Source organism: Astyanax mexicanus, chromosome 20 (genome assembly GCF_023375975.1).
Source record: "Astyanax mexicanus isolate ESR-SI-001 chromosome 20, AstMex3_surface, whole genome shotgun sequence".
Taxonomy (NCBI): Eukaryota; Metazoa; Chordata; class Actinopteri; order Characiformes; family Acestrorhamphidae; genus Astyanax; species Astyanax mexicanus.
In genome coordinates, this window is record NC_064427.1 from 28,128,367 (window position 1) to 28,143,052 (window position 14,686).

Here is a 14,686-nt window from a genome sequence, read left to right on the forward strand (position 1 = left end):
CAGCTGCTCTGTCCATCAGAGTTACATGATGCTGACTTCCTTCCCTACTTGCCGCTTTACTATTGGGTGTTGGGGCTGTGGTTCACACTACATGCTGCAGATAGATGCATGCAGCAGTGTTTAAGTTCATTTAACTAACCAGAATGATTAAGCAGAAGGAATGTATGCCACCTGGACAGGAGGCTCAGTCCATTGCAAAGTACAGAACGCATGCATTTACCCCCATTAACGTGGGTGGTATAGCATAGCCAATGTACCTACCATGTGTTTTTAGAAGTTGGGAAGAAACCAAATTGTTGAAAGTAGAACTTCTTCAATTTGAAACTGTGGAGGAACCCTTTAAGCTATTTTAAGAAAGAAAACGTTTTTAGAAGAACAATTTCAAGAGTTTCTCAAAGGTTCCTTAAAGCACCTTAAGGGGTTCCTCAATGGTTCCTTAATGAACTTATACTTTTAACAGTGCAGGGTGCATGATGAGAATGTAGCGAGAATTGAACCCTACCTGTAGGAGCACAACTCTACCTAAATTCCATATACACTGTCTAGACAAAAGTATTAGGACTCCTGCTCATTCATTGTTTCATTCTTATGTAATCAGGGGTACTGGAACAGTGTTTCCTGCTTTTGTTGGAGTAACAGTCTCTACTTTCCAGAGAAGGCTTTGCCTAGACTTTGGAAAATTGCTGTGAGGATTTGATCGCATTTAGTAACAAGAAAGGATGTTGGATGATCACCATCCACCTCACTTCATCCACAACTCCCTAATTTTTCAACTCAACCCAAAAATACTGGATGGTGCGCCATCATTAGTGCTATCATTCCAGATAACACATTCCAGAGTTCCACAGCTCAATGCTGGGGGGGGGGGGGGGGGGGTGGCTTTATGCACATGCTTTGTTCTTTTGTATGTAAGCATTTGCACATCTCCATCAGCAATGGGGGCAACTTCCAGTAAAAAAGTGGATTAATGCATTCATTAGAATGGGTGTCCACATGTTTTTGGAAATACAGTTTAGCAAGAAAACTTTAGATTAGTTTAATGTAACAAGACCTAATTTCACTGGTCTAGTTAAGGCTGGGTTTAAAAAATCTTTTTTTTTTTTTTTTTGATCTTTAGTTAAATGATCCAATACTGATTGATCATTAAAAATGGCCCTTTTTGAACATAACTTTGAATTAGTTCTTAATGTAAACATTAATATTTTAAAGGTTTAGGGTTCCATATACAATTACAACAATGTATTATTTAAGAATCTCCTCTTATATCCAAACAAAACCTGTTTTGGTAACTAATAACTAACATCCCTAAATGAATCGATAGCGAATCAAACTGAAAACAGAATCAAACTGGGACCTTTTGAAAAAGAATCAAATCATTTTGGGAAATCAATGGTGATCTGCAGCCCTGGTTTCTGTCGTTGCGAAACATTTCAAAGTTGCCAAAGTCTGACCTTTTCAAATAAAGTAAGTTAAGTAAAAATTGGGTTTTCTAATAAACACTATGAAAGAGTCATGCTGTTAAGAGCTCTGCTGGCCATCAGTTCTCTCTCTCTTATTGCTGTGGATTCGTTAATACTCTGTAAGGTATCCAGCAAAACCAATCAGGCTCAGACCCAGCCAGCCATGTTAGCCCTGAAGTACAAGTCACGTAGCTAAAGCCAAAGAGCACCCAGTTTATTTATTTCTCTTCTTATGAGCTCTGCAGCGGGATGAGTTTTACTGTATCATGTGCTGTACGGCTTAGGAGATTTATCAGACAAGAAGAGGACCTGCAATTTCTTACAAATACACACAGACACAAACACACACACACACACACACACACGCAGTGGACAGCGCAGGCCGACCGCAATCATCAAAATGGAATCGCAAGAATGGATCCCAGGAGTATAGAGGGAAAAATCAACAATCTGCTGGGATGAAAGCAAGTGGAAGAACAGACAAAGGAGACAGACAGACAGACCAGGCTATTCCCATGGAGACGACTAGGTAGGGGGAAAGAGACGGAGAGAGAGAGAGAGAGAGAGAGAGAGAGAGAGAGAGAGAGAGAGAGAGAGAGAGAGAGAGAGAAAGAAAGAGAGAGAGAGACAAAGACGATCCATTGCCGTCTCTCAGGTGCAGTATTCTCAGACACCCAGACATGAATAAGGAGATGTGGAGGGAAGAAACGGAATGGAAATGCAGAGAATTTCCCTTTGTTTCAGTGCAAACAGCAGCTCCCCTCACAACAGCTCATTTTTCACTGCAGGTAATGTCAGTCTTTCCCTGAAGAGCAGAGGACCTGTCTGAGGAATACGCTTAGCAACATTCATGTATCCTCTCTGTGAGCCGTCCCTCTAACGACCAGGTGTGGGCATATATATATATATATATTTCAGGACTGTACAATAAATACACAGACAATGCAGCACAGGGCACAGCACACACACACACACACACCACTAACTACACACACTGACTAATTTACTAATATTACTGTTTAAATCACATCATTAGGAATCACTTGAAAAACTTATATAATGAACATAATGAACAAAACAAAAACTCCAAAATGTCAAATTTACAGCAGAATAAACAAAAATGAATTTCTTACTAACAAAATATAACTGCCTGACTGTCTTTGTCCTACAATATTTATGTATGTATATATGTGTATGTAAAAATAATTATGCATTTAGTCAATAACTGGCTGACTCAAATTATGCAAAACTGGGATGCTGACAGAAAGAAATATACATTTTTAGATGTTTTATTCAATATTTTTGTTGTATTAGGGAATAACAATTTATAAAATGATACTTTGACTTTTTGGACAATAATTGTGTTAAATTCTTCACACTACTAACTTCACACTAATTTCTACTGGTTATCTTAAGTATGTAAAATTACGTTGGATTAGCTAATTAGCCATTTTTATATATTTCTCTGAATTTTTCTAATATTTTTCAATTATTATTGTTATATTATTCCACAGTAAAAAAGTCAAATCTTGTTTTAAACTGTAATGTGTTATTTTACTATACATGCTAAACTGTACTATAAAAGTACTTATTAAGTACTTATTATTAATGTTATTAATGCTACAATTTTACATTCTACATTCATTCTATGGCATTCTATGGTAAACAAACGTGAAACTTTAACAAATGCTAGTAAATGAAACAAGATTTTGTCATTTAGGCACTGTGGAGCATTTCTATTCGTTTATAAATTGTTTGAATTATTTAACTGAAATCTTTGATTATACATGTTGTTACTGGTCAAAAAAACTGGTTTATTCTCATTAGAAATTATTGGTTAGAAAATCACCGCATCTATTATAAGTGTGCTATAATGAGTATTGCATTTTGCGGGATACAGGTTGCTGATCAGAAGCAGAGACAGTTATAATGTGGCTTTATTTATAAATTGCATTATGCATTAGCTTCTATTAATTGTGAAGATTGTTTGCCAAATAACCGCTTTTGATCTGGCAGGAGAAGGCCAGGAGTGTGGTCTGCATGCACGCACACACACACACAACCACACACACACGCACACACACACACACACACAGACACACACAGACACACACACACACACACACACACACAGATCCACACACCGCCATCAGGATGCTTTCAGCTCCCTCATGTAAATGCGTGTCTCCAGCCAAGAGCTGTTAATCTGCTGCCTTTCATGGGTAATTACAAATGGATTTATCGGCTTGATCCAGCAGGAGGATTCTCCGAAGTTTCTGCTTTCCACACGGCTGTTTTTTTCATTATTTTGGAGGAGGAGGATGATGGAGGGCACTGGGGCATTTCCTCCAGTTATTGGGTCGTACCGCGCTCTGTGTGGAAGTGCAGGACTATTTCATGCATAGTGTAAAAGATATCCAGCTTAAGGCCTGGCTCTAGACTACAGGAGGCCTGAGGCAAAATTAGAGTTTGGAGGCACACCAGGTGAACCTGACCATCTCATTTTACTAAACTGGTGTGTAGGGATAAAGAAAATGAAATAAATCATGTACTTTCTTGTGATTTTTTAATCCCATTGGGATTGCCATTTATTATGAGGTCATGTGACTACACAAGCAGCAGCATGTTTTTAGCAAGGGGATAGTACATGACCAAACAGCTAAAAAAACAGACCAAAAAACAACAAAAAACAACATTAGTTAACTGTGCAATTTCTGAATGTCGGTAACAATTAATTTTAAAACTGATTGCCCAGTACTACAATAAGGAACTTAAAAAGCTCTCAAGCTAAAAACGCAACAAATTTGAAACATTTCTCATTTTATTTTTCCTAGTCTGTCCCTCACTCACACAAGTTTAGCATGTTCATTTTGTGATGATAATTGAAAGAGAGGACACTCACTCTTACAGGGTAGGCGACTACAGTAATACTGCTACTAGTGCAGGGCGATTTTCACGATTAATTCGGTTAATTCGAATTACAGTTTTAATACGATTTTCTGAATGGAATAATCACGGTTTTACATACAGACATTATAGACATTTTCTAAACATCCCGCTCAGTCCGAGAAATGAGCTCATACCGAAAAAAGTTCCAGAACTTTCCACAGAAACACCCAATGGGATAAAGCATATATTTGGCTAAAAATAAATCCCATAATTTCTGAAAAACTGCAGCGACGTCGCTCTCAGGTGAAAATCTGTGATTAATTGTGTAAAACAATGATAATCTGTCCTTTAAAGTTTTAAAGCGTTATTTTTATTTGAATCAGTTTTGAGTCATTGATTCACTCAATGAGTCGACTCAACCTAAAGCGTGTATACATTTATATATGTATAAAATCGATTCTAATCGACTTTTCTAATCGTACTTTTTGTGAAAAAATTGAAGATTATTTTTTAAGGCCATGATCGCCCAGCACTAACTGCTATACATACAAAACAAAGAGTGTCTTACTGGAATATTGTATTAAATATGTATTAAATTTGACTGAATTTATATTTCAATTTTCTCCTGTGAAGTGCCATTATTGGAGCACAGTGAAATAAAATACCCCTAACAAAAAATCAAAAGACCTGGAATTGGATTAAACATCGGATCAATTGAAATATGACATCTCTACTTCATTCTTCCTCAATAGCATCTCCTTATAGCAAGATATTTGGTTATATGGTGTTAAAAAAACAACAAAAAATCATAAATGCATACAAGACACACATACGCAGTCCCACACCCCCACACGTGTACTTCAGGAGCTCTCTCAGTATTCCCAGCAGACTCCGCCGCATTCTCATAATGAAGGCATGAAAGAGCTGCGGGCCCTTGTTAAGAGCTGCTCCGCTGTCCTCTGAGGTCAATCCACCCTAACGAACGGTCAGGTGTGATTGATATCTCCCCCATTCCAGAATGTACACTTAATTAAAAGAGGCTAATTGGCAGAAGCAGCTTGATGAAGTGGTCGAGGAAGCTGAGAGAGAGAAGCGGAGTCTCTCTCTCACACTCAGTTTGTGCCTTCAGGTCCGTCAGAGTGTCCTAAATCAACATGTGACAGCTCTATCTGCAGCTGTAGTTGTGTCTTAACACACTGCTGTGGGATTATAAAGCTGACTTGTCAGTCTTAATGGCCCCTGAATCACCACATAATATGCAAATACTAAAACGGTGTGTGTGTTGGCATAGATAGTAGGATTCTTAGGAAATCCAGCTTGACTGAGGTACACCATGTGCATATGCTGTATTTGAAGAGGATGAAGCGTAATGAACTGTTATTTTAATGATTAAAAAACAAGCAAACCCAAATAAGAGTTACACTGATTATGCAAAATTTGGAATTTGGAGATTAGAGGTTCTGAATGTTGGCCTTTAATCATTTTTTTAAATGAACTGTCTAGTCCTACTTTAAGGTACTTAAAGTGGCAGTCCGTATTATTTTGTTTCTAAACTGAAACAGAAGCATTTCTGAGTGGAGAAGGAATTACATATTGTGTCTAATGGTACCAGTCAGAGACTGTAAAAAAGATGGACGCCGTGTCGCCGTTCCCATTCACTTAATGAAAATGAAGCCAAAATCTTCCGCCATGTTGGCGATCCTGAAACCTGAGTCTGCGCAGTAGAGACCAGAGGAGGAAGAAAGACTGTGGAGAGACAGCCTACTCATTTTAATAACCCCGCCCCTGAGGGCTGCCTCGAGGTCACAGGCTGCAGAGCTGAGCGGAGCGGAGCTGACGGTCTGTTATTGGTCCCGCCCATAACCAGCCCTTTTACGATAACCACACCTTTTTGAATAGAGCTGAATAATGTTTTTAAAAACGAATTCTGTGGGGGTATAAAATTTTAAAAATATAAGCAGAGGTTACACTAGCTGTAGCATTTAAATAAATGAGGTAGAATTACAGTATATTGGTAAAAAACGTGATTGAATGTTGCCTGTTTTGCTATTGAAACCTATGGGGATGGGTGGGGTTACACAGCTTTCTGAAACCGAACAGCAGGGGGCGCCCGACCTGTGGTGCTTCACTTTTGAGAGACGATGCTCTGTCCAGCTATACACAGTCTATGGTACCAGTGTGCTGGAATGACCATCCCTGCTAAGCCTAAAATATTCATTCGAAAAAATGGGGTGTCTGGTAGCTTTTCGCAGGAGTTCTTTTGGTAATATCATGCGTCTTTACGTACTTACGTCACAAGTACAACCTCTAAAAGAGGATCAAGCTCAGTTTTACTGAATGCAGCTGGTGGAGCAATGGAGACATCAGAGGAGGAACGCAAAGAAACGAAGGAGTGAAGTTTCTGACTGAGCGCTCTCTCTCTCCCTCTGACTGAACATAACCTGGAATCGGATTCATCCGCTCTAAAAAGAGACTACATTACACCCGCCGAGTTTAAAATGATTCTGCTGCATGCTCGGTGCAGTTACCCATTCTTACCAGAGAGGGCCCTAAATCCCAAAACTTACGGACATTTAAAAAAACAACTCTTTAAAAGTTTAAAGTCAAGCATATCACTGACCTAGCCTGTAACTCCCTTGCACATGTTTAGCATGCTTACATTTCTCCTCAAGGGGGCGCTATTAGCTTTCATTATGTTCTATGTTGATCATTGAAAGGGAGGAAACTTAATTAAGAGAAGGGATTAAACCTAGTCCTAGACTAAATTTTCCTTTCACTGGAAAATCTTCATTCAAAATACTTTGTAGTCCAAGATTAGGCTTAATCCATGTTTGGAAAACTGACCCCCCAGTCTCATGAATAAAGTAACAATAAAGTAATGCTGTAATTTGCCAAATGATGGGACTATTTAATTTCATTGTTTAAATGAATTCACAGTTTTATTAAATATCTATCTGGAATTAGCTGAAAGGGATCAGGTCTGTTATTAAAGTGACAGTCTGTAATTTAGTGGGGATTTGGATTTAGAGACCTCTCTGGTGAGAAAGTGCAATTGCACCAAACAGGTGGAAGAGTATTTTTAATGCAGTTTAATGTAAATAAGCAAATTGCTGGTTTTTGTCAAAGTGTTTTGTTAAAATAACTGATAATAGAGAGCAATTGCATCCAACAAACCTATCAGACCACTCTTGTTTGTTTTTAGAATGAACATATTAGAGATGGCAGTGATGGTCATGCCAGAACACTATTATTTATTCACCATTCATTTGAATATTTTGCCCCCTCCCAATTTAGGAACATTACTGCTTTAAAAACAAAACAAAAAAAACAACAACTTGTGATCGACTGCTTTAATTGGTTCAGTCAAACTTTAAAACTTTCTACACACATGACACATTTAATCTTGGCATTTTCTGGTGTAATAATAAACAGGAAGGGGGTTATTGCGAATGCAAATTTGGCAAAGCAGTTCACAGGAATGAGGACTAGTACAGTTCCTAGGAAACAATAAAGCTGGTTAACGTATGGTCAGATACAACAGTTCGTTACTGATAAGAAATACAATAAAAAATAGATTATAGCCAGCCAAAGCCACCATGCCACACCACAAGAGCATATTTTATGTGATTCATTGATGGCTTTTCCCAAGTAGAACTAGGGCTTTCATACCTTCATCCAGTTTATTAATATTGTTCTTGGCTTGAATTTTGTGCATTATTCAGAAATGAAGGAGTGGATGGCCCTTCCATGGTGGAACTAGGACTGGATAAATTGATCCAGTTTATTAATATTTTTCTTGGCCTGTATGAATCTCCACATCTCCAAACGATGAACATTACTGGTAAAAGTATCTTGGTATTTTCCATACTCAGAAAGAATAAAGTAACTAATAGGAATCTATGCATCTCTAAAAAATGTCTAGAAAAATACACTGTTTCTATTATGAGTGTTTACTTTGATTAGGTTAGCTTTCACATGTTGACACAAAAAATATAACTGATATAACTTATATATGTTTTTTTTTCAGGATACATAAGGACACTGTACAAAGATACAAAAGACAAATATTTAATGGAAAAAAGTATATAATAGCATAGACATATTTGTTTTTCTCAAAATAAACCTATTTTAGCAATAATATGGCAAGACAATGTTTTTAGAGGCCTCTGCCCATTTTTGTGTTTCCACTGCTCAATATAAGCTTGCTAATATGTTAATTGGTTTTGGCCAGTCGTGCTAAGAGCAGAGAAAACATTAAAATGCGCAGGACAGTGGGTTTGAGGACCTGAGTTGGGGACTAATCTGTAAAATGAATAGAAACAAAACTGGAAATGGAAACTTCTGCAACATACAGTGCAGTTATGAAGATGCGTGAAACCTAAAAATATAAAGAACTTTTCCATACTGACATACAGTACAGGCCAAAGGTTTGGACACACCTTCTCAATCAGTGCGTTTTCTTTATTTTCATGACTATTTACATTGTAGATTCTCACTGAAGGCATCAAATCTATGAATGAACACATGTGGAGTTTTATGTACTTAACAAATAATGACCTGGCCTTCACAGTCACTGGACCTGAACCCAATCCAGATGGTTTGGGGTGAGCTGGAGCACAGAGTGAAGAAGGCAAAGGAGCCAACAAGTGCGTTACAAGAGGTTTTAGCTTACCGTTATTCGTTCATCTCGGTCATTGATGTTGGTTCCATCTTTCCTCCAGGAGATGGTGGGCTCCGGGTGCCCACGAGGGGGTTGACACTCCAACACGGCCGGTTCACCTTCTGCCACCATCACATCAGCAGGGTTCTGTCTGAAGTCGTCACGCAGGACTGCAGAGAAAGAGAGACAGAAAGAAAGAAGAGAGTGGTGTTAATTGAGTACTTTTAATGTAGTCCATTTTTGGATGCACTCCGGTAGCTCTGAGGCTACGCTAGGAGGCTAATGTACAGTATTGTGCAAATGTTTGAGGCACCTGTGGGAATTTCAGTAAAGAATAAGTGTCTTAACTGGGCAGTAAGTGTTTATTAGCTCAGTAAAACACCAACATTACAATAAACACAAACAGCAATTTTAGAAGAAGCAGTGTTTTAACAAAAAACATCTCCTAATTTCTCCTCATCTGAGTTTAATAGAGTTATTTCTAGTTCTCATCATATCAACAACTGGTTTGGTAAACTGGTAAATTAGGTAAATCAGGTGAGCTGCTGATGGAACTGAACATATACACATGCTGGCTGAGGGCATCCAGGAGACTTTATTAGTCATTTTAGTGTGGGAGGTTTCACGGCTAAATTGGAGCAGCCTGGGGGCCAATCTTCAAGAATTGCACATTGCACCAGTAAGAGCAGAGTGTGAAGGGTAAGAGCACAGTTTTGCTCAAAATATTGCAATGCACACAACATTATGGGTGTCATACCAGAGTTCAAAAGAGGAAAAAATGTTGGTGCATGTCTTGCTGGTTCATCTGTGACCAAGACAGCAAGTCTTTGTGATGTATCAAGAGCCACGGTACCCAGGGTAATGTCAGCATACCACCAAGAAGGACCAACCACATCCAACAGGATTAACTGTGGACGTTGTAAGAGGAAGCTGTCTGAAAGGGATGTTCGGGTGCTAACCCGGATTGTACCCAAAAAACACAAAATCACGGCTGCCCAAATCACGGCAGAATTCTATCTGCACCTCAACTCTCCTGTTTCCACCAGAACTGTCCGTCACCACAATAAATTATTGTGGTCTAAAACCAGGTATCTCAGTTTCATTGTCCAACCCCTGTATTACTGCACCATAGATCTATCCACACAGTATTTCATTGTACTGCACAAACCAGTATCAGTTCTCTGTATCATCACTATACTTTCTAAGATGTACCCACAATGTATTTCTGTCCCTTTTTAAGGTTGTTCTATTCTTTTAATGAACAGAGAAAGAGCCATGTCAGCCACAGCACTGCCTGAGTAAGCAGATGTCTTTACTTTTACAAAAGGCTACAAGAAGCTACAAAATGGCTTATCTCTGGCCTGAACTGGTCCTCTACAGACTAATCTTCAAGGAATTGTCACCCAGTCCAAAAGCGAAGCAGAACAAAAGAAGCCGAGATCACACCCAATCACTCGGACAGGGGTTGACGCGTGGAGTTTTTTTCTCTGTCACACTTCACTACTCTTTCATCACGGAGAGAGCGCGAGAGTCGCCACTGGACTCATCATCCGGCACCAAACTAAGTGCCTGTGAGAGGTCAATCACATCAGCTGGGCAGTGAGGAGATGAGATTGAAGCACTGAAGGCCCCAGGGAGCACGGGGGGATCGTGTGGAGAGGGAGAGAGCTTACTCTTCTCTCCCCACTGACTTAATGCAATGGCCTGGCTGGAAATCAAATTTACGCAATTTTTCCCCTCGCCTTAAAAAGACTCGGTTGACCCAGATTCGTCTAGAATCTAACTTTTTCTTCATTGGTTTTGCACTGGGGGTAAGAGGCTAAAGTAGCTAACAACTAATTGAGCGCATTTTCACACCTGTTGTGCGCTTACTTTGGTCTGAATCAGTTAACGAGTTTGTACATTAGGAGTGTTTTCCATTTTTTTGGTTTAATTTGTTTTAACAGAGTTCCAGAATTTAATTCCAAGCGCATTAAAAATTCACAAAAAAAACTATTACTACTTTTTCTCAGCTTTCATTGGTCAGAGCTGCTTGAAGACGGTGGATGGAGGTAAATACAGAAAGAAGTTCCTGTGTTTTGGACTAGTGCATTTTTGAGTAAAATTTAGCATTGGGCAAAGTCATAGATGGTATTTGTTTGTAGTTGTTGTAATTATCTGGTTAGTATACTGTACTAGGTTAAAACTAGTGATGACAGTCGTTTAGCCCAAACCTGTGCAGTATATTTAATAGTTCTCACCACAAACCATTCACTTGAGACCGAGGTGGATGTATAAAGACTTTTTAAAATTCATTTCAATGCTGTCTGACCAGTGGTAGGATGGTACCCCCTTATATGTGAGTCTTGGTCCACCCAAGGTTTCTTCATCCTCCAGATGTAAGGGAGTTTTTCCTTGCCTCCGCGCTCGCTGGGGGTTCTGTATTCTGTAATTTTATTTTTAATGTTTTGCCTGATTCTCTGCCAAATAAATTGAATTTGATTTGACTTGAGACTTGACTGAGACCATTAAGAGTCTTAGAGCAGTTCTCGAGTTCCACACCAGAGTGTAATTTTGTATTCACACTTGTTTGAATAACCCAAAATCTGATTTAACTGAACTAAAACCTGCAGGTGTGAAAAATTTTTATATTTTCTGTATTTTCTGGAGCTGTGGCCCACAGGTTGGCAAACATTGAACTAGAAGATGACATGCATTACAATAATGATAAGCACTGGTTACTTTTGTGTAGTTCGTAACTCCAAAGCAAAACAAGCAAAAAAAAATTAACTTGGGCTTTAAATACTTGCATGCCTTGACTAATGGAACTTGTGTTGACTTAAGCCGATAACCGGACAGGATTAGTTTCTCAGGGGGACATCTGTGAAAAATATTTCACACTTCTACTCAGTGATAAAACTCTTGCATCCGGACTGCAATTGAAAAAACAGGAGGACCAGTGAGTTTTTGGCTTTCTCTGTCACATGACATCACGTTCAGTAGCTCCTCCATTTCCATGGAAATGCGCACCCAAAGTGTAATTGCGGTGCGGGGCAGTGGACAAATAGCAATTTATTAAACGCGAGGTGATGAAACTCAAAGATTTGCATCTGGACGGGACTAAAATTACCGGAGGTAACCCTAACCTTCGGCGTTCAGCGAAAAACAGCAGGTAATTCAGCCTGTAATTTTCTCAGAGGCCGTCTAAGAAAAACACTTTGATGGTGATTCCGGATGGGAATAGAATAAGAGAGGACCCCCCATAAAAATAGAGAAAATTACCTCAGGACCCCCTGAGAAAATAATCCAGTCCAGATAGGGCTTTATTCTACTTTATCCTAACTCAGATTTTCTTTCTTTCTGTTTTTCTTTCGTTCTTTCATTTTCTTTCTTTCTTCTATCTGTAGTTGCTTCCTGCCAAACGAGCTCAGGTAAATATTTACATAAAAATCAGATTCGAGTTCTGCAAGCAACTCTGCTTGAAGCGCCTCGAGACAAAACACTGAGCTCGTTAGTGAACGCTTCCCTGCCTGTTTGTTCCTCAAACACTCGAGCTGAGAGACACAACAGCCATTACTGCACTCAGACGCTTTTTTAAAGGCCCTAACGGCTATTAGCCAAAACCAGTCAATACACTGCAGTATAATAACAGCACCAACACTGGCTGATCAGTCAGAGAGACAACACACACACACACTCAAACACACACATGTTTATACCACAGAGACTCGTACACACAACTGACTGACAGCCAGCTGTGCTGTGGTCAGCTTCAGAACCAGATTTCAAATGACGGATTATTTAAAAACACACCAGAGAGGACTAGCAATTAGATAGCAGCCGCACAATTTCCAACCAGCCCATATGGCATCCAAACAGATCAAAACTTGGCGCACGCCGCCCAAAGGCTATTCAAACGTGAGCGTTACCTAATGCTGACATCTACAGGTATCTGCAGCATATAATTCATTGAATTATACATCACGTCGCAGAGGGAGGCCGCGGCCCGGGCGCCTGCAGGGGGGAAACGCGATGAAAAAGGTAATTTCATTTCAGCCCCTTTCATTAAATCACTGAGCTGAAGAGTCAATAATCATATTCCCAACAGTGGGAATGTGTGGTGGTGGGTCTCGGGAGAGGGTGCTGTCATAAATCCTGCTCCTCGTCCACGCCGTAGCCAGCGCCCGCCGCTGTCCTCCAGGACCGTGAAGCAGATCGCATTACCCTGCATTAGATTACACTCCAGTCGCCCGCAGTACATCACACTACATTATACCGCATTACACGACAGCGCGTCTTTCAGGACACAGTGGATAGGGCATTCCACACAGCCTGTGCTGTTGACAAAACAAAAGTATGCACACAATAAAAAAAAAATCTGTTGGCACATGCGCTATTTTGCTATTACAAACCTGAATTTGCCGTCAAATTCGATTGGTTACATTGATTGACCAGTGACAAAACTTGAAGCTTTATGCTCACAAGCTCCACAGATTTGCAAATAGGTTGCAAATCTTGATAAGGAAATGCTCACAAACCTGGCAACCCTAATGAAAAGGACATCAATCATCAATTCACCACAATCAACATCAAGTAGCACAGAGTAGCACAGGCCAAAAGCCTATTCTGTTGCTAAACAAGCTTTAATTCACACGTACAGTCAGAGTATACTGTAAATAGAAGGAGCATTTATACAGGTTGATTATATAAGGGTTGTCTTACATTAGTACAGTATTTACAGCACCGAGCGTCTTGCCCATGTTCGCTTATTTATGTACTGTACCCCAGTCTGCCATAAAGGAGGTAGCATTTTTGACCACCACACTGAATAATTGGGTGTCTTCACACCAACACCATTTGGTCCAGTTAAAACAGATTTGGCTTCAATTGCAATCTTGTTACCGTTTTTTTAGCATGTGTAAAATCAGTAATCGTACTCAGGTGCAGACCAAAACATCCACACCGACACCTGTGCGAGGAGGTGGGGTCACAAATGTGCTCTGAAAAAACAAACTGTGTGAAAACAAACCAAACCGAGGGGGAAACGCCCAAAATAAATCAACTGATCAACTAATTCGGACCAAAGAAATAAATACAGGTGTAAAAATGCCCTTACTACAAGCTCCTCTGCTAGTTCCTAAATGTTTGCTAGATTTGCTAGAATATTGATAGACAGTAATAAAGAAAACATTATAAACAGCTCGCCACGTGTGGGCGTGTCCTTGATATTTTTTTTTATTATTTAAAGGAAGCAACAAATTTATGGTTTAAATCAATATCGCTGTAAACTATATAGTTCTATAAATCTATATTCTGCCATTTTCAGCTTTTTCTGTGGTTCAAAGACACCTGTTCTGTTCCTGCTGATTGGCTAAACACAGCATGGCCGGCGGATTCAGTTCTGCTAAGCTTTTTTGCCAGAGGGCGTGACTCCGTTCAACGCAACGCAACCCAGCATGCACCGCGGCATGCTGCAGCTCTCTCCATTAAAATGAATGGGATGCATCGGGGTTTAAGTGCTAGTGATTTGTGCTGAGGGTATGAGAAGTTTTAGGATGTATGATTAATTGTAATTTAGCCTTATTTATGAGCAATTAGCATGTTGCTAACACTGTAAAAAAAAAAAATAAAGAATTTGCTCCAGGCATCTATACCAACTATACTACATTTACTTCATTACACACATAAAGCAGGCTAA

At 39.5% G+C, this 14,686-nt stretch overlaps 1 protein-coding gene across 2 annotated transcripts in view; it reads right to left on the bottom strand.

Moving 5' to 3' along the window:
* LOC103038694 (roundabout homolog 1) overlaps positions 1–14,686 on the bottom strand; it is a 356,100-nt gene that overhangs the window by 61,611 nt on the left and 279,803 nt on the right. For both annotated transcript variants that reach the window (XM_022681288.2, XM_049468390.1), the window contains one exon: positions 9,022–9,179. In XM_022681288.2, coding sequence (XP_022537009.2) covers positions 9,022–9,179 — 158 coding nt within the window. The remainder of the gene's footprint in view (positions 1–9,021; positions 9,180–14,686) is intronic.